Source organism: Triturus cristatus, chromosome 7, assembly GCF_964204655.1.
Source record: "Triturus cristatus chromosome 7, aTriCri1.1, whole genome shotgun sequence".
Lineage (NCBI taxonomy): Eukaryota > Metazoa > Chordata > Amphibia > Caudata > Salamandridae > Triturus > Triturus cristatus.
Genome location: NC_140590.1, coordinates 1,074,883,675 through 1,074,908,360, shown reverse-complemented (window position 1 = coordinate 1,074,908,360; position 24,686 = coordinate 1,074,883,675). Strand labels below are relative to the sequence as shown.

Below are 24,686 nucleotides of genomic sequence, written 5' to 3'. Positions count from 1 at the left end.
TAAACGAGATCAAGCAGATGGATGTTGTCAATGTGCTGGCCAGAGTGTGTGTTTTGTACGCAATCCAAAAATCTCCTGTCGAAATGTAGAATTTTAGTCTGTGGGTTTCTCAACCTGCCAATCCCCCCCCCCCCCTCCACACACACACACACACACACCATGGCTTGCTGAAATCCATGATCTAATCATTTGATTGTGACAGAATTCTGTCTAGTGCAGAAGGAATTGAATGTGGGTAGATCGAGATACCATGGACAGGGATTACTTTTACAGCCCTTTTAAACTGCTTGTTAATTTTTTGAGGGGGTGTGATTTATTTTATTTGTCAGGCAACACCTGTTAAACCCTGACCAGTTCTAAGTATATTCCCATGTCTATTTGATAGCTCTATGCAGCCTGTTGCTGCGCACTCATCGTAGTCTATGAATAAAAGTGCACCAGTAAACTGCTTTTGTTTATTAAAGTAGTATGTAACTTCATGCTTTGCTTTTTTTTCATCTAATAAAGTTCTTTAAATATGACTGTGCCATCCATTGAAAATTATACACGTGCATTGTGCTATTCATTGCAGGTGGTATGGTCAGGAGAAAGACTACAATGTTCTTGTCATGGATCTGCTCGGCCCAAGCCTCGAGGACCTGTTTAACTTTTGTTCCCGGAGGTTCACAATGAAAACTGTCCTTATGTTAGCTGACCAGGTTGGTTCTTCATTGATGTATGACATTGCTGATAATGTCTAGAAATGATTGCTTTCAAACCCCACCCCCGTTCGTATTGGTTTTTTTTGGGTTTCATGTGATGTAAATCTGAGGTCCATCAAAGTTTGCTGTGTGCATACCAGCAGATAATTTTCAGAAGCATTACTAGTCCCTTTATTCTTGAGCAACCAAATTTAAATAATTTGTCACTCTACCCAGTGTAATCCTACTATCTTCTTTTTTAGGTCTCATGCCTAGCGATGCAGGGCGCAGCACTACTCACGCAGCGAGCGTCCTCTTTGTCTGGGGTTCCAAAAGGAGCCTGGAATCGCACACGCTCGTGCTTTTCCTTTTGGCTTCCGTGATTGTCCTTTGCGTGCGTGTCGCAAAAGGCAGGCTCATTGCTCCGCCCATGGCCTATTGGTGTCTGTTGCGTGCACCAAAGGCCATGCGGTTTCAACTATCGTGCCCAGACATGGGCGCGATAATTGAAAACGCATGTTCGCTGTGGCGCGCGCGCACCACTGGTGGGCGGCTTTTTTTTTTTTTTTTTTTTTTTTTTTTTTTTTTTTTACAATAGCTATCTCTTTCAGTGCTGCTTGTTTGAGTTGTGAACATGCATCACATAGGTATCTTGATGCAGCTAACTAACAAAATGGCAAAGCCTACAATCGCTTCATTCAAGAGTGAGGGAGCACCCTGGCCTTAAAGGCTTTCCTGATTTTTAAATGGGAAGGTTGTGGTCGTAAAGATAGTGGAAGCAAATTGCATTGTGTAAAGGCTGCTGCAAAGATGGCTCTTCCACCAATCGTCTAATGACGAAACATAGGAACCTGAAGGAGAGCTACATCTTTGGACCTCAATCAACGGTTGGAGTTATACCAAATAAGCCAACGTAACAGAGCTTGCCTACAATTAAATACAGCTTTGTGTACTAGACAGGGAGATTTAAAGAACTTTCTTTGTGTAACCACTGCAGGAGGTCAGAGCAGAGGAGACCTGGTAAGTTCTCAATCCTAGCACCAGTCTAGCAGCTGAACTCTGCACCAACTGCAATTTATGGAGGGCGTAGCAAGCCGGTCACCGGAATGCGCACTGCAGTATCGATACAAGCTGGAAGGGATGCATTCATGATTAGGACTTTCTGTGAAAAATAGTCATTTGTTTCAAGGAACTTACTATGGAGTTTGACTCATTAATCCAGGCGACAGACAACTTTGATGCCCCCAGATACTAGTACTCATAAGATTCTATTTTAATTAGCAAACCGAACAGTGAGGATGCTTTGCAGCCTTGTCAATAATGTGACACAGCAAATTAGTACTCCCTCATATTTACATTCAGTCTATTCCCTTCAGTCTTCTCAATGCCAGACATAAGGAAATGGCACCAGAATCGTCAAACCGATCCATTGGTAACAAGGATCCGAATCAGATCTGTCAAATAATTACATTTTCCGTAATAAAGAGCACGCCTCACATCTACTCCCAGAGATCCACTCTCACCCCCTGCATGTTGTATCTGAACCCACCATGAGTGGCAGAGAGATGCAAACATATACAGCTCCAGGTGCAAGTCACACTAAAAACACTAGAGGAAACCCAGATCATTCTAATTTCAGAGTGCAAACTTTTATAGAAAGGCTGCTTTGGGTTGACCAACTAGTGATTGCAGGATTAAACCTCCGCATAGGCCACTATGAACTTTGCGTGGTGTATATACACTCTTTTAATTAACTACTCACACTGAGGGTATGTGGTTCTACAAGTCTGTATAGGAAGTGGAGGCAATCATTTCAGCTTGGCGAGAGGGTGTCATGAAATACCAAATACCAGTCATCTGAATGCCATGTGTAGGTAGTAATGTAGCTCGATATGTGGCCACCGGATAAACACTGCATGGTTCAATAGGCATATGGAACCAACAGGATTCGTGCTGGTAGGTAGAAGGGAGCGGTGTAATGCATGTGAAGCCACTTCCATGAGGAGCACCATTTTTAGGTCGAGCCTGGGCAGTACATGTGCTGCTCTGCGAGGCATGCTGTATTCAGGTATGGACTTGATATTCCGCCTACTCCCTGCCCATATTTCTCATTGTCTCGTATCATTGTCCACTGTAAACTGTCTGTTCATTGGTCAATAGGCTTAGTAGTCCAACCTTAGTACCGTCTTGTCTCATTTTGTAACCTCCCATGGCGACACCACCTGTTACATGTGTTATGCGATAGGCTTTAATTACGGCCTCCGAGCATTATTTTTTCAAATAGCTTTGTCCTGTCTGCTCCTGCAGGCTGGACACGCTCTCTCCTAATGCTTTCAAATAAAATAAACACGTTTGCAATGCAATAGGTCTTGCATTTGCAAGAGTTTAAGCCATTGGTATATTAAATGACAATGCCTTTTATTGCTCAGTTTTAAAAACACAAAGGCATTGCCAATAGTTCAAACTCTCGTAAATGCGAGACCTATTGCATTAATGCGTGTTTTTTTTTTTTTTTTTTGCCAACTCTATAGCTACACTGTCAAATACTTGATGTTTTTTTTTCTAGTGGTGTGGTAATGTCTTTTATTGCAAGGCATAGCCCTACTCCTGGGTTAACAGTGCAGTTCAGTGCGTTCTGCTGCAGAGGGACACCTTTGAAGTTTCTCATTAACACCCCCCCCCCCCCCCCCCCCCCCCCCCCGCTACTCCCACTTCACTCCTGCCTGTCCAATCGCAGATAATCAACTTTTTCCCAGAAAATTGACATGCTGTGTTTTTGGTGATGTGCCAGTGAGATGCCTCAAAGTTGAGACAGTGTTCAAGAACAAGTCTGCATATTTGCCCACTGCAGGTGATATGTCCTTAGACCCATCTCTTCCCACTTTATGTATAAACTGTGCAGAACTGGTAAATAATGTAAAACTGTTTTGGAGCCACACAGTTCTTTCTTTTGACAGCATTAGCCAACCTTAAATAAGGAGTCTGTCCAAAAAGGGCTACAAAGCCTCTGAATGATGTCACTCAATTAGTGTGATTGAGGTAAGAGGAATCAGTTTTTGATAAACAATTGTCACTATACCGGTGATTTAGTACCCCACCCGCAGTTCAGGTTGCAAAGTAGATTTTGTAATGCATTTGGGAAAATATTTTCTGCTACGTTCTGTCGAGCTCTGAAAGTTGTTTTTGACAGTGAAAAAACATTTGCATTCCTCGCCATGTGCTTGCTTTGTAATTTATTAACTGCTATAAAACATGCTATTTCCACTTTTATTTTTGCAGATGATCAGCAGAATTGAATATGTGCATACAAAGAATTTTATACACAGAGACATAAAACCAGATAACTTCCTAATGGGTATCGGGCGTCATTGTAATAAGGTTAGTGTTTGTTGCTGTATCTGCGTCTGCAATATGGCTAGGACGCTGGCTGTCCATTGGAAAATGCAGGAATAAATCATGTGAAATGGTGTTGCTAGATGTGCCAGTTTCTCAAAAATCAGGTAGGCTGGTTATGTTTAAAATCCTTGATCCATGTGTGGAGTATATTCTATGCTACTTATTGTGCTAATTTTGTGTTGTGGGTTTCATCTACAGGCTGTGGAACTAAACTTTACTCTTTTGATGAAACTATTTCCTGTATGTACTTAGTGGAGTTCGGACCTGCGCAATAGAAGCAAATCAATATTGTTTTTTAAAGCATCCAAGCAAAATTTAGTTAAGACAGTTTAGTAACTAATTCCGACTAGTGTGTTAACCTGAAATTTCAATTAACTCTATATGAATGGGCTGGAAGTGCATGAATTCAGTCTGAATAAATTGCTGTTTTTTTTTTTCTTTGAATATAATTGTAATCTGAGTGACATGCTTCCTTAAGTTGCAGGATGTTGAGCTTGGGCAGACAGGCAGCAATTGGCAAAGCAAATACGAGCATGTTGTGCATTTAATTTTCATAGACCTTTTCATTTGGGGAGAAATGTAGACCTTTATATTGGAAGCAAGACTGCTATTTTTTTTCTTATGGAGTATATGCCTTGGATAATGTTTGAATAGATTATAGGAACTGTTAGCTAAAATAAAATGTTTACCTTTGTTTGCCTGTATGAATGCCAACGTGGGTCCAATAACACAATTCGATGCTCAGTGTTAAATGGTGCGCACTGAAGTTTTAGAACCCTTTTTTGTTGGTACGCTCGTCTCGTTCACTCACACTGTAGGGTACATCCAGTCACCTTGCAATTAGATGTGATGCTTTCCCAGGTTCCAAACGTAACTGTTCTAGTACTGGGAAACAGAAAATGCTTCAATTATGCTACAAAATGTGGACGGTGTAACTGGGTTGTGGGTGTTAAGTTTTGGTCAATTCTTCTTTCTCGGTGTTGTGGCCAGTTTCTTGCTTCATAATAGGCTGGCCGACAGCTTTGTCAAGTTGTAGAAATGGCTCGACAATGTGCTGCTTTAAGTTGGATCTTATGCAAGCCGGATGCTTATAAATGTAAACATTGCAGGCCATTTTATGACTCCTGGGCTTTGGCAATATAAATTTACTTTTAATTGGAAAACGTTGGGCCAAATTAAGTGGGTTTTGATCTTAGGTAATGCCTGCAAGAACCTGTTGAAATGATTTGTTGCAGACTTTATTCCGTTGTAGGTATATACTGTCTGCATTCTTTTGCAGTCTTCCCACTTTTTCAAAAATCTGGAATTCTGTGGTAATCTTGTTCAGTAGAGTAAATGGAAATGTGAATTGTTCCTAATTCATTATCAGAGCATTTTGCTGCTGGTTGAAAGTCTACTTTCGGCCCTGCTAGGTATAAGCCCTGCATGCTTATGAAAGTAAACTTCAAGGGGACTAAATGCCTTCTACCTCTTCCTTACTGAAGATTTTATTGCTTATCCTTCGTTTTGGTGGGTTGGAGGGGAAAGACTGGCAGCTTGTCATACCAAAGGTTGTAACTGCTATAAGCAGTTACTTCTCTTGACTCCCAACTTTTGCCGCCATCCTCGTTTAAGGCAGTGCCATTCTGCTGGCTGTTGGAAACCAATCTGGATAAATTAATTTTAACTTGTCAATTTTCATTGGAAAGTAGTCTTAACAAAAAGGTGAAATAAAACTTAGCGCTTGGTGGAAGAAGGATGGCATTTGGCTACCCTGTTCTTTCTCTAATGCCTCGGTGTTGCCTGTCTGCGCCGGCCATTGTTGCAATGTAAGCAATACTGTTTGATGCACTGCCACCCTCTGTTTATTCAGTGTTTAGAATCTCCAGTGGGGAAGAGGAAAAGAAGCATGACTGTTAGTACTTCTCAGGACCCATCTTTCTCAGGACTAAATCAGGTCTGAAACTCTCCTATTCAAACCTCAACCCCAAATTCATGTGCTTTATTTTATTTTTGTCACCTCAGGAGATAGGCTTGCTCAAGCACCTCTTATGTTGGCATTATTCAGACATACTTGGCAAACATGTATCATTACTAAGCATTTCCCTGTGGCTTTTGCTTGGTGGATTTTGAATGTTTGCACCCTAGTTTTTGTAGATCTGGTTTATAATGCATGATTGAGTCACAAGGTAAATCGTTAACCAGTTTCAGGTGAGTTTGAAATGTAAATTGTCTCTTCAATCTTCTGGGGTGGTGGGGGTGGGGAAGTAGACCTCATTAACTGGTGACATGCATGCCTCAGAAGATAGCTACATTAATAGCTGTGCATCCGTTTTTTAATGGTGTAGGTACTAAAATTATTTCTTAGATGCTGTTTATATTGCATGACTGAAACTTTGGAGTGTGACTACTGTTGAACAAAAGACCTGCTTTGCACACTTGAATTGACATTGATTTGTGTTTTTAAGAAAGTTTATTGCTCGTTCAGGGGGTGTGATTGAAATTGTATATCAACCTTTATGATCTGTTGTAACCCTATGCCAAGAATCCCAAGAAGCCTGATCCTTGTTTGGTAGGAAGCGAACACTTTATTTTGCTTCTGCCAGGATCTCCAAATAGTCCCATCCTAATAGACATGGAGTAGTAAGCCTTTCACTCCGACAAATCCACTTTGAACTGCCATGTATTAAACTAACCACCATTAGCACCCCAAAATTCTTTGTAATGTGTACAGTCCCATTGTCTTCCCAGTGGGATGCCAAATTTATGTGTGCACACCTTTATTAACCTACAGGTTGCCTTACTCGCGTTTTTCCTCTTGTAGTGTGTTCTCATTAAGACTAACAGTTGCTATCCTCTGAAGGATGAAAATGGTACATCTATCTTGCAATTCTTCTCGGTGTCTTAAGTTTTACAGTTGTTGAATCCTTTGCAACATCCCACTGCCCTATTGCGCTTCAATTTCAGGAGCCAACTTTCATGTGGTTGGAGTGCTTTTTCAGTGAGACGTATTACTACTTAGAATTGTTTTGGTACTAGGCGATTTCTAGACCGCTTAAGTTTAGAGCTCAGATCTTTAAAATTGTTAGTCATCTCTGCCTCCGCATTTAGTTTTCCATATTCTGGAAAGCAACTTCATTTTTCCTTGTAAATCCAGTTTTGCATGATCTGCCTGAACCTAAAATCCCGATTCCTTCAGGTTTAGAACATGGTGGGGGTTTATTTGAAAAATCCCTGCCGTCTAGTACAGTTCACAGAACTATCTATACCACATCTTGCCAGCGAATTTTTTTTTTTTGCAGTGGTGTTCTTATGGTACACCTGTGAAGCAAGTCTTTTATTGCAACGCAATCGTTCATCCACGCAGTGGTTTTTTTAGGAAATGTGTTGCCAAAGCTTATTTAGTGACTTTAAAATCTGAATAGCAGAGAAAGTGGTCCGCTGTATCCCATCACAAAGTCTACTGGAATTAAAGTCCTTTTAAAACTTCTACCGTTATCGTCATGCCTCCCACCTATATTTAGGGGGTCTAGTCATGATGACCATTCTTTACAATAGCTGAAAGCTGGTTTAAATTTCGCCTACAATGTGCTGTAATCTTTCTTCGGCCTCTTTGTAGTACTGTATGGTCTCTCCAACTGGTTATATATAAAGATCAGACCGGCACCATAAGGACTTTACTGTTCACCTCTGTCCAGTTCTGCAAAAGTAGTGATTTGACAGTCATAAATAATCTGGATAGTTAATATATTGAACATGTCAATTTTATTCCTTCGGTGTACATTTTTGGGGTGTCTCCCAAAGTCCAGATAAGACTGAATATAACCTAACACATCCGTGCCTTTCAGGCTATTCCCTTCTGTAGAGACTACAAGCAACTCTACTTCTACTCTAATCTAGTACTCGTCTCACTTACTTCATAGTCTATAGATCCTTGTGACTACTTGCTCATATAAAGGGTGCTGTATGTTTGCAAATCTGCCGTTCTTGGTGGCTGATGGAGTTTACTACCCTTAACGCTGAAGTAAGACAATACCACTGAGGTAACTCTTTGAGATGTTCTGCTTTGCTAAGTGTCTGCTTGCTTGTTGAGTGGTGGACGCAATGTGGCGTGAAAAATGTGCATGGTAATGAATGCGTTGTGGTTGATGTCAGGAATTCTTTCATTTTTCTCTGAAATTTGTATACGAAGTGTACTGTCGAACTTGTGGTAGTTGAGTGCTGAGGCATTTTCTGTTGAAGTTTTTTTTATTCCACTTTGTATACAAAACTTTATGTATTTCCCTTTCTTAAGTTATTCCTCATCGACTTTGGTCTGGCCAAAAAATACAGAGACAACAGGACGAGGCAACACATACCTTACCGAGAAGACAAAAACCTCACTGGCACTGCCCGATATGCCAGCATCAATGCACATCTTGGCATCGAACAGAGGTGAGCTCAGAGAATTCTCTTTCCTCTAGTGTAAACCCATGCTCGCATGTATACCCGATCTGTTGAAAGCTGTTTGAAGGCATTTTTCCCAAAACCTACAATGGGTACATCCTAGTGTTGGGGAGTGTATGTAGAAGTATGTGTATATGTATATATATATATGTATATATGTATGTATATATGTGTATATATATATATATATATGTGGTTGCAGCGATTAAACCGACTCGTATTGCAATTCTCCTCGGTGTCCGTGTTTTGATTTCGTATCTGAAATTGGCTGGTGTCACATATTTGGGGCTGCCGATTGCCCCAGCACGGACCGCCCGGTCAGACAGCCTCCATTATCATCGGGATTGTGTTACATTATATATATATATATATATATATCTATATATATATATATATATATATTCTGATGCAGTATGTGTCTCTAGTGATGACCACTGCATTAAAGGCGCCCACTCCGTTTTTTTTTTTTCCCCCTCCCAAAGATTTTCTACACTTGGAAAGCTATGACCCTTTCTAATTCACAGGCCTTTTTAAACATTACTTATATTTTATTTCCCCTTGGAATTGTTCAACCATTCTCCCAGTTCGGAAAAGCTTTACAGTATTCATACATTGTGATTACTGCCCAGGGAGCGTCATAAATGGAACTTAAGCCTCGGAGTACCTTCTCCAAAAGAACTGGTGTTTAACATTTTTAGTTTGGCATCTGGAGATAAAGTGAATTTGCTTTGCGTTTTTTTTGTCCCGATAATAAGACAATGTCCTTTATCGTAATGAGCATCTAGTCTGTCAGTTTATTTCGCTATTTGTTAAGTCATTAGAATGTGTACAGTGCATTCTTACCTTTTGTTTGTAGCATTTTATACTATATTTGCGGATCACGCCAAATCTGGTCTTGGCCTCTCAAATGCACTGCTTTCTGCTGGACAACTTTGTGTTCTTTCAGTGCTGTTGCTGTTCATCATACATTGCATTTTATTTTTGTCACATGCCAGCATTGTTGTTGCGCCCCAAGCAAGGACTTTCTTGCCCTTTGTAATTTTCTTCAGATGATTAGCTGGCCGGAGTATTGAGAGCCTTGTGGATTATGTGCATTTGATTCTTCATGAATGGGCAAAGATGCATATCTGTAGTGTAAGTTGTTGTGCCTGCCCTCTGCAGCACACGGCTCTTTCCTCATAAACTGTAATCTGTTGGATTCCACTGCTCACTCGACGTGCTTTCCCAGTAGATCTCGATCCATTTTAGGTTACTGTGCGCACGGAGTCTGGAGCAAGTTGTGATAGTTTGGCTTGTTTCCATGTATTTTGAGAGATCTGAGCAGTTTTTATTTGCCCAGTTTTGTCTTAGCTTGACACATCCATTCCTTGGAGCATTCATTTCCCTATTGAATCCTTTATCTGCTATGTCAAAATGTCTGTCCTTGCCTGTTTTTTTCTACCCGAATGTAACTTTCCAGATATGAAAAAAACTTACGTTGCACAGAAAGGATGTCACTGGTGTGAAGACTAGTGGAAAGGTAGTATGTAAGGATTTTGATTTTCAAGATCTCTGCGAGTGATAGTTTGTACACTATCAACTAGAAGCACATCGTACCGTTTTTAGGTCTCGGCTGCGAAAGGCTGCGCTTGCGCAGTCTCGCTCCGAGATTTAATGAGTTGGAGTGACTTTGAGAAGAGGGGCTTGCACCCGCCCCTCTTCTATCCTGTTCTCCATTGGCTGGCCTCTTAAATGCTGGCCAGCCACTGGAGAAGAGGTCCAGTCACTCCGTTGAAGCCCCGTCTTTTTCGGATCGGGGGGCGTGTTTTTTGCGAGAAGTCTCAGGGAGGAGACAACAGCAAAACACTCCCCCAAATCCGAAAATGAGGCTCCCTTTCTCCGAGGCATTTTTGCTGTGCCTCGGAGAAAGGCGGTGGTGTCCCGGCGTTGCTCCCTCACCTGATCTCCTTCGTCATCCACGATTACCAGCCCGGAGGCTGCATCGTCTCGCACCTGGACCCCATCCACGACTCCCCACCCTCCAGCTAGCTCTGGACATGCAAGATCTTTGCCCCATCAGTCGAGGAGGCTGCTGTGCCCATGCTCCCCAAAACTCCACACTTCATTTCTTCAGCCCCTTAAATTCCCAAGCACAAGTTTCTCTTCTCGCTTCAGTAGCACCTTCATTTCCGTGCCCTCTACCCCCCCCCACGTTGCTTTCATTCTACCTCCACCGTGCCCACTTTCCTCTCGCCCCCCCCCCCATTCTTCATGCCCCTTCTTCCAAGTCTTCATTCTCTCTCCCTGTTCCCGCCACTCGCCTTCTTCAAATTCCCGCCTCTGTTCTCTATCGACACACTACACTCTCCCCTTCTGTGCCCTTCCCTCACAGTCACACTCGTCTCCCGCCTCTGTTGTTCTCTCTCCGCGCTCATCTCTTCTGTGCCCTTCCCTCACAGCCGTACTCCTCTCCCAGCTCGCCCCTCACTTCCACTCTGGTCGTCGCAGTCCTCCCACCCGCCCCTCCCCATTCTTTCACTCCCCCCCCCCCCCCCCCCCCCAATACTGGCTAGACGGGTCTGGCGTGTTTTCGCCAAAGTAAATAAACCACTTACATGAAAAGTTCTCAAAACAATGTAGTAATTCCGCCGTCCCCTTCCCTGTTCTCCACGTGAACGACCCCTCTTATTATTTTACTGACCGCCCCCTGCACCTCCACGACGCAGGGGCCCCCTCCACTAACGCCCCCCCCCCACGGGCTCGACACGCAGAGACCCCACTACCTCTTCCAGTCCAACCCCTCCGACCCCCGGCAGATGAGCGCGGGTTTGTACCTGAAGCGCTTTGGGGATCGCAAGGGGTAACAAAGCGCTATACAAATACCAATATATTACCTGCAGCTGCTGTTTTCCTAGACCCCCGGGGCGTCTGTGGCTTAAAAACTAGGTTCGGGTGCAAGGACTGATCCGGTCCCCCAGATCCCAAACTCGCCTGTTCCTCGTCTCCCCTCGTCTCTGAAGTGCGAGCTGCCCCCTCCTACTGCCATTCCGTCACTGGTGGCGGCGGGGAATGAGCTTTGCATAGGGCGGGGTTTACAAGGTGAGATCGAGGATAATTGATATGCAGTGGTCTAAAAAAATATAGGTCAGTGGAGATTTTTTTGGTGTGTACATTTATATAGCGAGAACTCGACCCAAAAATATTGGAGCGCTTTATATGAATGAGCATCATTTACGCTACGCAAGGACTCATTCCTTTTTGGTAGGCAAGGGGAGAATAAGTGATTTGCCCACAATCACAGGATGCTGAGTCGACGTCAGATGCTGGTTCCCCAGCTCCAAGGTCGGCAGCTCTGGCTGTTAGGCCACATCCTCTTGCTAATTAGGAGAACCTGATGACGATTATAGTGTATTTCTGTAAGCACATGCAAAAACATAATGCGCAACTAAGGGGATGTGATGTTCACCACTGGGTTTCATTGGCAACATGTGGAATTCCCTCAAGTTCTCTGCATTTACAGTGCACAGTTATTGTTAGATTATTTCTTTTGGTAAACGGAGTTACGTTTACCTTGCTGCCAAGGTTGCTGCCAAGGTTTCAGATAGGTTGTGTGTGACATTTTCATAGTTTCAGTGTAATTATGAGTGACGATGAACTACTGAGCATACATGCCAACATTTTAGAACAGGAAGGTGGGAGATAAAAAAATAAAATAATCTGGAGACTATGTCTCACATTGATTTCGATTGAAGCAGAGGCATTTTCAGGCGAGAGGCAGCCAAAATAAAGCCATTTTTTGCTCCAGAATTTGGGAATCTCCCGCCAGATTAGAGTCTGTTCAATCAATCAGATGTCTTATAAAGCGCAACTACTCACCGGTAAGGGTCTCCGGGCGCTTGGGGGGAGGGGGGGTAGTGCTGCCTGTTGCATGTATGTATGAGAGACACTTGCTCTAGGGCAATATCAAGCAATGACGATGAGGGGAACTTATAAATATCAGAAATTGCATCCATTTGAGCAACGAGAAACTCTAAGATCTTAAAACTGCTGCAAAGCATTAGAAATGGAAGGGGACTGTTAAAAGTGACTAGGGATATAATACAGGTGGAGTGCTACTGCACTGCATTAAAGCCCAAAGAGAGTATTTTGTTATCCAGAATCTCACATATTACCACAGTACACTCATATTTGCTCTAGTTATCAGATTTTGTAATAACAATGGTCTGAATGAAATAGACTGTAATTAGTGTGGTGTTACTCAAGCCAGTTTTAACTACAGCTTTGATTATAACAGGGTCCTGCGATGAAATGTTACATATTTGTCTAAAACAAAAACAGGTCACTTAAAATGCTATACATAGATTATGTAGATCAAAATCAAATTCTCCTTTTGGTTTTATTGAGCATTGTATGAAGCGCCATACAGAGGAGGACGGAATTGTTTTTTTCATGTGAACAGGGAAACTGAAAACATGAGGTAGCAGAAGAGAAGGAGACGGTTAACAGTCTCTCTTCTGGGGCTTGATTTGAAAAGAAGTGATTGTAAAGGGCTCCCTGTCTTTGCTTTCAGTGGCTCTCTGTCCTTTCACTGCCTCCCCTCCCCTCCCCGCTTGCTAGTCAGATCCAGCACTTGTTTCCTTCTCTACCCCCATTCGCACCCCCCACCCCCATTCCACACACCTCCCATGCCTAAGTAGGCGCCTCATACATCAGCCGCGAGCCCCGGAGCACACAGGAGTCGTGGGGCGCGCCGGGATTTGCCAGTGCCTCTTCTACCCGGCTGTTTTTTATTCCAACCTTCAGACTAAACATATCTCTGCAGTGGGCGCATTTACCCACTGAGCTGCTTTTACCAACTTTTCAGAAAGGCGCATGGAGTGAAATCCTAAACCTTTGCTTCGTTTATTTTTTATGGGGGGGATACCTCAAAATCAAGGGCTTGGTTATTCATTGTGCAACAGGTCGGTGGCACCGGGAACCAGAGATGTGAGCGGGACATGCTCCTCAGTTACAGCAGTGTTTTAACTACCAATCGAAGAGATGAGTGGTCCAAACACCTTACTTAATATATCCCGACATCGAAAGTGCCTTATTTACGATGGGAGTACCTGGGAACATCACATTGCTGTTGTGCTGCCCTGTGTGTGATACCTGCAGTCCTCCTTGAGCTGTTGTGTTCTAATTGCAACAGCAGAGTACATCGTTTTCCTTTTCATTCACGAGTGTATTTTGACAATGATGCATGTCGGCTTTCGGTGACCTGACTCCTCGCAAAAACAACATTTGCACCCAGGTACTCTTGCTGCATGTCCGTGTACACTTGCATAACGCTGTAACCTGAAACACACATGGCTTCCCCGCAGGGGGATGGGTGCCGTGCGCGCTCTTTGCATTTTTTAGTTTCCTGTTTCAGGGTGGAAGCCTTGCCACTGTTACCATGCTCGACACCCCCATCTCAAATTGGCTTCGATCTAATTGCTGTCGGATCTGATTGCTATCCCGGCTCATTATTTATTTTCTTTTGAACCTTCCTAGTCGTTAAATTGCTCTTTACGACCTCATAAAGGTCTTTTGCAGATGGATAGAAGGTGTAAAACGTCCCCAGTTGATCCAGCAAAAAGTAAATATGTGTTAAATTTTGAGGTTACTGTGTGGCTCTGTGTGTGTGTGTGGGGGTGGCTCTGTGTGGGGGTGGCTCTGTGTGTGTGGGGGTGGCTCTGTGTGTGGGGGGTGGCTATTTGTGTGTATGTGTGGGTGGCTCTGTGTGTGGGTGGCTCTGTGTGTGTGGGGGAGGGTCTGTGTGTGTGTGTGTGTGGGTGGCTCTGTGTGGCTCTGTGTGTGTGTGGGTGGCTTTTTTTGTAGGTGGCTCTATGCGTGGTGGGTCTGTCTGTGTGTGGGTAACTCTGTGTGTGTGTGTGTAGGTGGCTCTGTGGGTGGCTCTATTTGTGTGTGGGTTGCTCTATGTGAGTGGCTCTGTGTGGGTGGCTCTGGGTGTGTGGCTCTGTGTGTGGGTGCAAATGCAATAGGTCTTGCATTTGAGAGGGATTAAGCTATTAACATTGTAAATAACAATGCCGTTTCTTAAAATGTTTTAACAACAAAAACAAACAAAAAGAATGTCATGAGCAATGCCAATAGCTCTAACTTTTACAATGCCGAGACCATTGCATTGTAAATGCTTGTTACATTGGTTATTGATTTACTGTTAACCAGAACACTTCAGTGCTATGTTGGAGGTGGTAAGAGCTATGTAAATTAATCACAATAGCACTAGCCCTCAATTTAAAGTCCATAACCTCTACATAATAGTAATTCTAACCATAGCCATTTAGTTATGTTAATTTAACCTTACCTTTTTACTAATGCCTGCCTTAAATTTTAACTAAAATGCCATGCAGTATCTTAAATCAAGCCTTAATCCTCGATTAGTTTATTTTAAAATTATTTTAATTGGAAAGCATATTGTATGCTGATCCTGAGCCAATTTTGAATTTAATTACAATTAACCTAATTTTACTATACAACCTTCAAAAATGTGCTTAAATTAACACGTTCTTATCACTTTCAATTCAAAGATTAATTTGCCCCAATGAATGACTTTTCACTAAATCTCTGTGGCGGTCACATCACCATTGTCAATGAACTAGGCGTTCCTGACGCCTACACTATCCTTTTATCTGTAGATGTGCTTGTTGAGGTTCACTTAATTTTGTTAGTAATTGAGGTCCGCTGATTAAGAGACATTTTACAAGTGCTAATGTGTGTGTACCCTTCCTGTTACCTCTGTTAGAATGTGATGCATTTTAAGAACTGTGTGAAGCATTTTGTGGGGTGCATTATCCCTTTCATCTGAAGCAAAGATCAAAATTATGTTTTTGCATTTTTTGCACTACAGATTTCACATCTTGTTTTAGTTATAAAGAGAATGTGTACCTCAGGCTTTGCTGTATGAGGTTACTTAAACAGATTATGCATCAATGTACTCGTGTAGCAATTTCCGTAATCAATTGTACTTTGTGTGGTGCTGAAAAGGGAAATTAGTAAAAACATTGAATATTTGGAAAGTCTCTGTATAACTAGATCAAAAGACTGTAGCACTGTTGCAGAACCTCGGATTTGTTAACTAGAAGTCCCTTCTCACCCCGGCCCGGCAAACTACGTTCCTGGGTTTTGTCATATACTCAGTCAACAAGACGCTAAGTCTCCCCTCCAGGAAGGTTTCCAAGATTCGTGTGGAGCTCAAATGAACTCTGGCCCCATCCACCATCTCCCGGCAGGTTGCCAGGATTGTGCGCCTTCCATTGTCTTCATACAGGCCATCTTTCCGGGTCCTCTCCGTTACTGAGCCCATCAAAGGCTCAAAGTCACCCATCTCAGGATGCATAATCCTCTCCTCCGGTTGCCATAGAATTGCAGTATAACATCTCAAGTGGACAGCTAATGAATTATCCAGAGTAGCAGTTAAATCGTTCCCTCCTTCACCATATAATTTAAAACTGAAAAATACAAATTCCATCAACCAAATATCTACAATGCTATAAGAACTATGCATAAATATCCAAACTCTAAATTCCCGAAAGCCTCATTTGAGTTATCAATCTTTAGCCTGAAAAGCATTCACATTGGGAATATGAACTTCTAAAGATGAGCTTTTCTTAAATCGGCTATTAAATATAGTCCGCTGTAACTTAAGCCCATATGTCATCATTTAATGTGATCAGTTCTTCGGATTGGTTTGTTTTTGAATTGCATGTAGCTTTCTGAAAGTATGTTATAAGGAATTTTTAAAAAATGTCAGTTGGCCTCATTGGTATTCCCCTTTGTATAGCTTGTGGTACTTCTCAGATGGGGGTTTGACTTAAATGGTAAAATTGTGTGATTATGAATTTAGTAGCTACCTTTCCTGGAATGAGGCGGTTTGTATTTAAGCCTTAAAACAAAGCTGGCCAGATGACTACGTCTTCTAGCAATTCCACACTTGACTCCACTTCCTGCTCAAGATTTTTAAATGTAACCTGTGTAAAAATAGTATGTTATTAAACTGCATAATTCTAACACGCATCAAGGAATGGCCCATAGATTCTTTCCCCCCCCCCCCCTCCCCCAACCACCCAATGATGACTTATTTCTTCCAATATTTTTGTGCAGCCGGCGAGACGACATGGAGTCTCTGGGATACGTGCTAATGTACTTCAACAGAACCAGCCTGCCATGGCAAGGATTGAAGGTAGGTCATGCATTCGTACTGTTGAAGTAAAAATGTTGAATGTGACTGGGCTAATTAGTTATCAGTGCATGCGGATTAGAGTTGCCATGGTTTCGAAATTGTTTGACATTACATTTTGAAAAACCCATATTCCGCTTTCAAACTAGTTGCATTTGTCTTTGTAGCAGACAGCTTTGTGGACCAAGAAGTCACAGCTGCAAAAGCAAACTAAGTGTTGTTGATTTGCTGTTTGTATGCACCAGGGATACGTATTGGTTTTGTGCGACATATCAGAAATGTAGTCTGCAAGTTTTTGTTTTTTTAGCTGTCCTATGCAAGTGCCTCCCCTTTTTCAGAATTGAGTGTTTTCATTGCACATGGTACAGCACAGGCACACACAAATGCCGATCGTATACAGCAGTACCACGCCATCTACTTCGCCCCAGATAACTTGTTCATAATGACTATAATTTATTGTACATCCAGTGTATAGTTTTTGATTGCTGTAATTCTTGGTACCTTCCTATTGACTTAAACCGTTTCTGTTCAGATTGCCCAACTGCCTAGATGCCTCTTCTCTAATGTAATATGCACTAACTTGGTATTTTACTGCTTTTTTCACAAAAGTCTTTTCTATTTCTGAACGGTCTACTGTGCCTTGCAGGGCTGAGCATTTTTCCTCCCTCCCGGTCAAATGCAGCCCTTAGTTTTAAAGCCTCACAAGATTTCTGCCCAACCTTCCAAGTGGCAACGCGCCAAATTCTAATTAACTTAATCCAATAAAATTAAATTAAAATTAAAGCTATTAACATGCTCGCACTGAGAAAATAGGACCTGCTTGTGCCTTGCAGTGTAGGAACAATGCAGTGTCTTGGGAAGTGGCCGTGAGATTTTCTTTTCACCCACTGCTTTACAGCCAATATCCCATGAACCGGTCTCTGCTGCCATGTAATTTTGGACCTCCCTTAAGGAACTCTGTCCATGCTTTCCAGATCTTTTTGGCAATGTAGGCCTTAAGGTCTACTGTCCTCGTTAAGTTTCAGTTGACTGTTTAGCAAATGCTTGTGTGCCACACTCTATGCACCACAGATTTTAGTTTGGTGCCTGTCTCACCCGTATTCAGATGATACTTTAAAATATGTGCTTTGTTAGTATGGCATCTATAGAAGGTAAAAGGTGATGTTTTTATCGACAGCCCAGTCACATCGGTCACTTGTTTGTTTGTCCTCCTTATATATCCGGTATTGCACAACATTTTTATATTGTGTTCCACATGTTCCACAGGCTGCAACAAAGAAACAAAAATATGAAAAGATTAGTGAAAAGAAGATGTCTACTCCTGTTGAGGTTTTATGCAAGGTAAGATAATTTTCTTGCTTACCTATAATTTTCCCTCGACAGTCCCCCCCCCCCCCCCGTCTAAATTGAGCTATGTGTTACGGAAAGAAGGTGGAATTCAGGAAACTGCCGGCAAGAACCGGGGTGGGGGCTCAGGCCCTGAACATAAAAGCTGTACTATTATGTTCATTTACTGTGATATCCGATTGTTTCTAAATGTTGTAGTACGTTTTAATTATTTAAGGTATAAGATGAAGCTGCCCACTACCGACTCAAATGCCACACGTTTAAAAGCATGTAGTGTGCTAAGATTTGCCTCCGTTTTCCTGTCCTACTATGCCCTTTTAGCCAGATGTCCCCCTAGCACTACAAGCTTTTAGTTGTTTACAAGTTTTAATGTCCTGTGCAGATAAAACTTTTCGAACAAGTTGCATTCTAGTTTTGGATGTTCCACTTGATTTCTATTTTGTAGGTCCAATCCTCTGTCCTGTTTTTAATTTAAAAAAAAAATTGCAGCACGACTGAAGGAGTGCATACCATAGGATCTTCAAAGTATGTGAACGCTGCTAAACTATTGTTACATATCTGTTCATACGTCTTATTACTCTTGGAAAACGTCTTGCTCTTAATAAAGTCCTGGTATCTTAGGCAAATTCAGGACACTTTTCTGACTTTTGATGGTGGTGTCTCTTGTCGAAACAGATGTGTATGCATGATCAAATTGCTGGAAAGGCGTTAATTTTAATTCTGGGCTTCATTTTGCAAAACACGAGCTAATGGCAATTAAAGCACACTTACGAGCAAAAAAGTGGCAAGTCCACGGAGTTTAACCTTGTGGGTCTTTTATTCTCACAAGATTAAATTTGTTCAGCTTTTTTTTTTTTTAAGCTAGACTTGTGGAAGTAGTTCAGCAATTTTACCTTACCTTAGTGACGAGCTTTCACTTCTGTTCGGCATGCTTTCCGTTTCTATTGTTTCTTTACGTAGGAAAAGGCTTCTAAGACCATTAGTACTCCACATTGATCTTTAAACCTACCTGTGCTTACCGATGCTTGGGTCAGTCTACCAAAGTATGGTAATTCCTTATGTTAAGACTCGTTATGTAACAATTTTGTATTGCGTCTTGGAAATGTCACCCTTTGAAGTAATCTAGCGTTTAGTATGAACATTGTTTAATATGGAGACTGGAAATGTTTTATATGTACAAACGGAAGTGTTGCAGATAACATTGCATGTCTTAATGATTTAGTATTCTTTTTTATGAATTTGTTGTTGTAGATCACAAACTTAAAGTGTATTATCCTGCCTATATTCTAGTTATTCCGATTTTTATTGATCACTTAAGTTCACAATAAGTTTGTATTGCTCCAAAGTAAGGCGTTTGGAAATTCCAAGGCAATGTTAGTAATCGGTGGTTGACTCCAGTTTCTCTGACATCTAAGGGACCCGTCGTACGGTTTCCGAAATGTGTACACCATATTCAGGGTAAGGAATGGTCTTGCTTGTGTCATCATTAAAGGTTGTGAAACTTGACAGACTATACAACTCCAGTGACCTAACAATGCATTTCCAAATGCTTCCGTAAGTTTGTAGCATATTTCTTCTATAGGTTTTCTGTAATGGTGGTTTCACCTTTTTGCTTGACAGGGATTTCCTGCAGAGTTTGCTATGTACCTGAATTACTGTCGGGGGTTAAGATTTGAGGAGGCTCCAGACTACATGTACCTCCGGCAACTATTCCGTATCTTATTCAGGTACGTATGCAATGGTCATTTACCTTTTTTAAAATGCAAAATTTATTAGATGGAGTACCACAGAGGTATGTATGCACAGATTGAGTCAAAGGATTCACATGGGAAGATCATTTTGGTCAAGGCGTTTCAGTTTAGCCATTCACTTGTGTACCAAATCTTCGTTATGTGTAGATTAGGACAAGGGACAGGATTTGACCAATCTCATGCTTCACAATAGGTTGTTTATTGTGTAATCCATCAAGTAAAGCATGTTTGTGGAATCTCATTGTGGTGATTGCATTTATGAAAGTGCCCTTTATATAGCTCACTAAAAGTTTAGTCCCTAGTTAGCTAGATTAGTTTACTGTAAGAAAAGTGTTTTATCTGTGCAGCGAATATATGTATCTTAATATATATTTTTTTCATTTAAGAACTCTGAATCACCAGTACGACTACACTTTTGACTGGACCATGTTGAAGCAGAAGGCAGCACAGCAGGCAGCATCTTCCAGTGGGCAGGGCCAGCCAGCCCAAACCCCCACAGGCAAGCAAATTGACAAATCCAAGAGTAACGTGAAAGGTTAGTAGCCAAGAACCAAGAGACGTGGCAAAAAAGCAAATCTCAAAGCACAACGAACGACCAAATTTTGACCATGGCCCTAATTAAAGGGTGGTTTTTAGACCCAATTTGGCTTCAGAGGGTTAAAAGCAGATACGTCCTTGGAAAATGACTACTAACTTTCGAACCATGTTATCATTTTCATATTTATTTCTTCTGGGACTTGCTTAACTTCATTGCTTGCTTGCATTAACCTCATTTAATTTCATCCAGCCTTTTGGTTCATGAACATGGGTACTACTTTCACTTTAGTGGAACTGGTTCTTTTTCAGGCTTTCAATTTTTACATCTGTTTTTTTCCCTCTTGGTTTCTGATTCTGGTGATTTGGGTGCCTTGTAAATTCTGCTGCCAATAGAATTGCTAAAATATGCTGTGCCCTATTTTTCTTAATAACAAATGAGTGATTTAATTGTTTCAGCCTTTTGCTCTTCGGTTATGAAGCTCGATGAGATTTGCTTTGCGAGTTAATTCCGGCATTTCAAGTGGCCGCATTCTTTGGTGGTCTTCAACATAAGGCCAAACATGGCCATACAGATTCAGTTTACTTAATTTTCATGCACTCTCCCTAGCAAACCATAGTGGTTCCCTTTGGAAGGTCAAAAACTCAGCTGCCGGGTTTTAGTCCTCAAATGAATAGGCAGAAGCACAACAAGGACTCAAGCTTTGAAGACTGATGTGAATTCTAGCTGAGGTGTGATTTCAATTCGTACTGGTCTTGCCATGAAGTCGCACCACTCTTTTTCCCCCGACGAACATCCTCAATCGTATTCAGCTACTTTTCAAGATTTAATAACTAGCATAGGAAAACCCTGATTTTGATAACATTACTAACTACAATCAGATTGGAGTAGCAATACTGAAAGGCATCTTTTGTTGGTGTACATTAAAACTAGTATTGGATATGATTTGCATTGTGCTTTCAGTTTTTGTAGCTGTAGGACAACTGTTGCCAAATGCAGGTGTTAAAAATATATACTAAAATGTATACAGGCCTTGCACGGCTCTTATGCAGTAGGATGCTAGTGTCCCGGCTTAGACAAATTGTGAGGAATATCAGCATCTGGAGTGACAGCATGTACCATTATTCCTCCCCAATTGTCTTGTCCTGATGGACCAGTGTCTTCTGGCTCTTGGTTTGAAGGTCATCCCAAAAAAGAGATAAACAAACATGTGTGTATCTTTTAAGTAGTACCCTATTTTTATTCAAATTTTACCAAACATTGGTGAATGTAATATGTCTATTAGCTTTGCCAGTAGTTTTAGTCGTGCTGAACAGCATCATGTTGGCAGGTGCATCACAAAAGACATGGATTTTCCATGCTCTCTAGTTGTAATTTTCAGCAACAAAATTGGTATAAACTGTTACATGGAAGACTACATCGTACTTTGTACATCACATCAACCAAAATGGCGAGGCTCAGTCTTTTCCACCAGGGAATAAGTCAATGAATGGTTCTACAAGCCAATGCATCTTTGACATTGTTCTACCATAATCAGCTTTTGGGCTTGTGGTTCTCTTCAGGGCTCCTGAAAATAACATAGCGGACCAGTTATTTGTTATCCTAGCTATCCTTCAAGGAAATCTTCACTGAATTCATTAATAGCTTGCCCAACATCCAGCATCTTTAGGCTGCAGCTACTACGAAAGTATGCAGATCTAATGTTAGAATCTATGTTTTACACTCTAAAACAGCCAGTTTCCAAAAAAGAGGTTTCTGCATTTACTAAGCTCAACTTAAAATGTTTCCTTCCCATGGACACCTTAACTATCAAAAGCCTTTAACAGCATGTAAAGTGATCGAGAGTAGGGTGTTCTGATGCTGAACTAATGGAATGGATATAAAAATACCAGAATTCTAGCCACTGCTTACTAACTGAAATTTCAGAAAGAGGATAAAGCCACAATGAGGTAACCAGGTGGATTTGAGGCAGTGCTGACTGCTTACCCGTTGCCCTCCTGTTTTTTATAAGGCATTCACTTTTTTCAATGCAGTTCAAACCAAGCCCTACAAGCCAAAGACTAAAGCACACTTCTGTGGAAAAAATAATCCGCTTATTAGAATGCTTGCAAGCCTTTTTTTCTTTTTTTTCTTTTTTTTTTTTTGACAAACCCAGTGCTTCAAATCTAGAGGTTATGCAATACCTCTTTTGGATCGTGTGAATGAGCTGGGTCTATTGACAATTTTAGTGTACAGGGTATAACTGCAGCACTTTGTGCCATATGCCAACATTGCCTTATGGGATGTCCTATCAAAATACTGGCTAGCGATTGATGTGCTATTAACGTTGGAGCTTAGCTGATAGATACCCGGAGTATATTTTGCTTCTTTTTGGGACTACTGACTTGAATTCAGGTTCCTTTTTATCAATCAATTTCATCTTTACACCTCCGGCTGCGCTGATGGAGATACTATGCCTGGTCAAGCTTCCTCTTGGTCAGATCAATATGCATTCATTTCAGAGCACTCCACTATTGTAGTTTTTAATTCAACGCTTTTTAAAATCTATTTCAGTTGGGCCATTGGTGTCTGCTCAAGTGCCTGCATGGGTGTTCTAATTTCTATGATTAAATGCCTTTTACATTTTCTGATTTTAAATTTGTCCTTCATCTGTCAATAATGCCTTCCTTTTTTTTTCTTGTAGGGTTCTGATCACTTAAGGAACCAATAAAGCAGAGAATATTGGAGAAGGACTCGTTCACTCCCCAAACCTAGAAATTTTAGTTCATATGTACACTTGCCAGTTGATATGGGCAACCATTACTTGGTGTAAAGAACTTAATTTCGATATAAACTGGCTGGAAGTGGTGTCCGGTGATGCCATGCCCCAACTTGTAGCCGCTGTTAATAATTGTGAATATTACTGAGATAGTGAAACATGGTGTCCAGTTTTCTATTACATTTTTCTTTTTTCAAGTGAAAAAAGTTACTAAATGGTTGACACAGTGGTGGAGAAAATTGTGCATTTGCCAATTTTTTTTTGTTAACCTTTTGAACTATACACTGCTTAAGAAACGTCATTATTTTGGAGGAATGGCATGAACAGTCTTCAACAACAGTTGGTAACACTCAGTTATACTCGTTTTCTGGTTACCCCCAATGGGGTTTTTTCTTTTTGCAGAGTACACTTAAAACATTCTTAACAAGGTTGGCTTCTTTGTCACATACTTTGGCCAGCTGGTATGGTTAGCAACCAAAGATTCCAGTTTTTAAGGCGTACGAAGAAACACTGGCTACTCTTCCTGTGTTTAGAAATGCCAGCCTTGACAGTAAAGACTTGAGAGAAACAAACTACTGGACTATTTAGGACTGCATTAACGCTATAATGTTCTTGATATGAAAGAAAAATATAGCACTCTTGTCTCAAATTCTATTAATACCTTACAACCGAACCTTATATGTAAGTTGCTTGGATATGTAGGCACTGTACACATCTATGATCTGGGATTTTTTTAAAAAAAAAACTTTCGTTTGTTTACAAGTTCATTAAAAGCTAGACACCTGTTTCTGTAAGGAAATTTATGTCTTGTTAATTTCACTTTGACAAATCTCCACCCTCAAACTTTCTCAAGGCCTCTTGATCTTTTTACTTTAGAAACTATTTTCATTTAAAGCCCCTTTTACCTTTTTTTATTTGAATAAATGTTTGTATGTTTTCCTGGGGAATGGCTTATTTGGCTTAATTTCTTCCCCATCACGTTTCTTTCCTTCAGGTGCAGTAAATCTTTCAGCAGGTATTTCCCCACTCCCTCGCCTTGTGGGTAGTTCATACGGATGCCACCATTGTCTGAGGTACTGGCTGAGTAGATTTGCCAGTTTTCATATTAATGGATTTGTTGAAATGTTTTTAAAGAGGCTATCCTACCCAGTTCTGATGTGCAGAATATTTGCTACGTGGGCAGTCTTACTTGACAATGTTGGCACCAAAATTGTCCAAGGCTGTGCATTTGCTACTCTCGCCCAGCTAAAAGCAAAACAGTTTTATCGCCGGTAATTCTTTAACAATGTAATTTATTCCTTTTTAGCATGTCAGAATAAAATTTGTCTGAAAACGCCACCTGAATTCTGGTTCACCTGTTATTGTATGCTATTAATTTCCTTCTCTTGTCCTGTAAGGTGCCTGGCACTCTTCACCTCCCACATTAGGAGTTCCTCCAGCGTTGATGTTTTTGCTACTTAGAGGATACTCAGAGTACATACAACACTTTTGTGTTGTACAGCTTTCCCCTCCATAATGCAAAACCAGTACATATGTTACTTGCTCCTTCCGTTCTGTCTGGGATCCGGACCAAAAAAACTCTAACTTTAGG

At 41.3% G+C, this 24,686-nt stretch overlaps 1 protein-coding gene across 7 annotated transcripts in view; it reads left to right on the top strand.

The window, feature by feature from the left end:
* CSNK1A1 (casein kinase 1 alpha 1) overlaps positions 1-24,433 on the top strand; it is a 47,750-nt gene extending 23,317 nt beyond the window's left edge. The window contains exons 3-11 of one of the 7 annotated variants that reach the window (XM_085618180.1): positions 572-698; positions 3,960-4,058; positions 5,929-6,012; positions 8,350-8,489; positions 16,629-16,707; positions 17,971-18,045; positions 19,672-19,778; positions 20,189-20,301; positions 23,021-24,433. In XM_085618180.1, the coding sequence (XP_085474306.1) occupies positions 572-698; positions 3,960-4,058; positions 5,929-6,012; positions 8,350-8,489; positions 16,629-16,707; positions 17,971-18,045; positions 19,672-19,778; positions 20,189-20,301; positions 23,021-23,028 (832 nt within the window). In that variant the 3' untranslated portion in view covers positions 23,029-24,433. Of the gene's footprint in view, positions 1-571; positions 699-3,959; positions 4,059-5,928; positions 6,013-8,349; positions 8,490-16,628; positions 16,710-17,963; positions 18,046-19,671; positions 19,779-20,188; positions 20,338-23,020 lie in introns of all 7 variants that reach the window. The other 6 variants (XM_085618178.1, XM_085618179.1, XM_085618177.1 and 3 more) reach the window with 6 other exon arrangements.
* Positions 24,434-24,686: the final 253 nt, after the last annotated feature.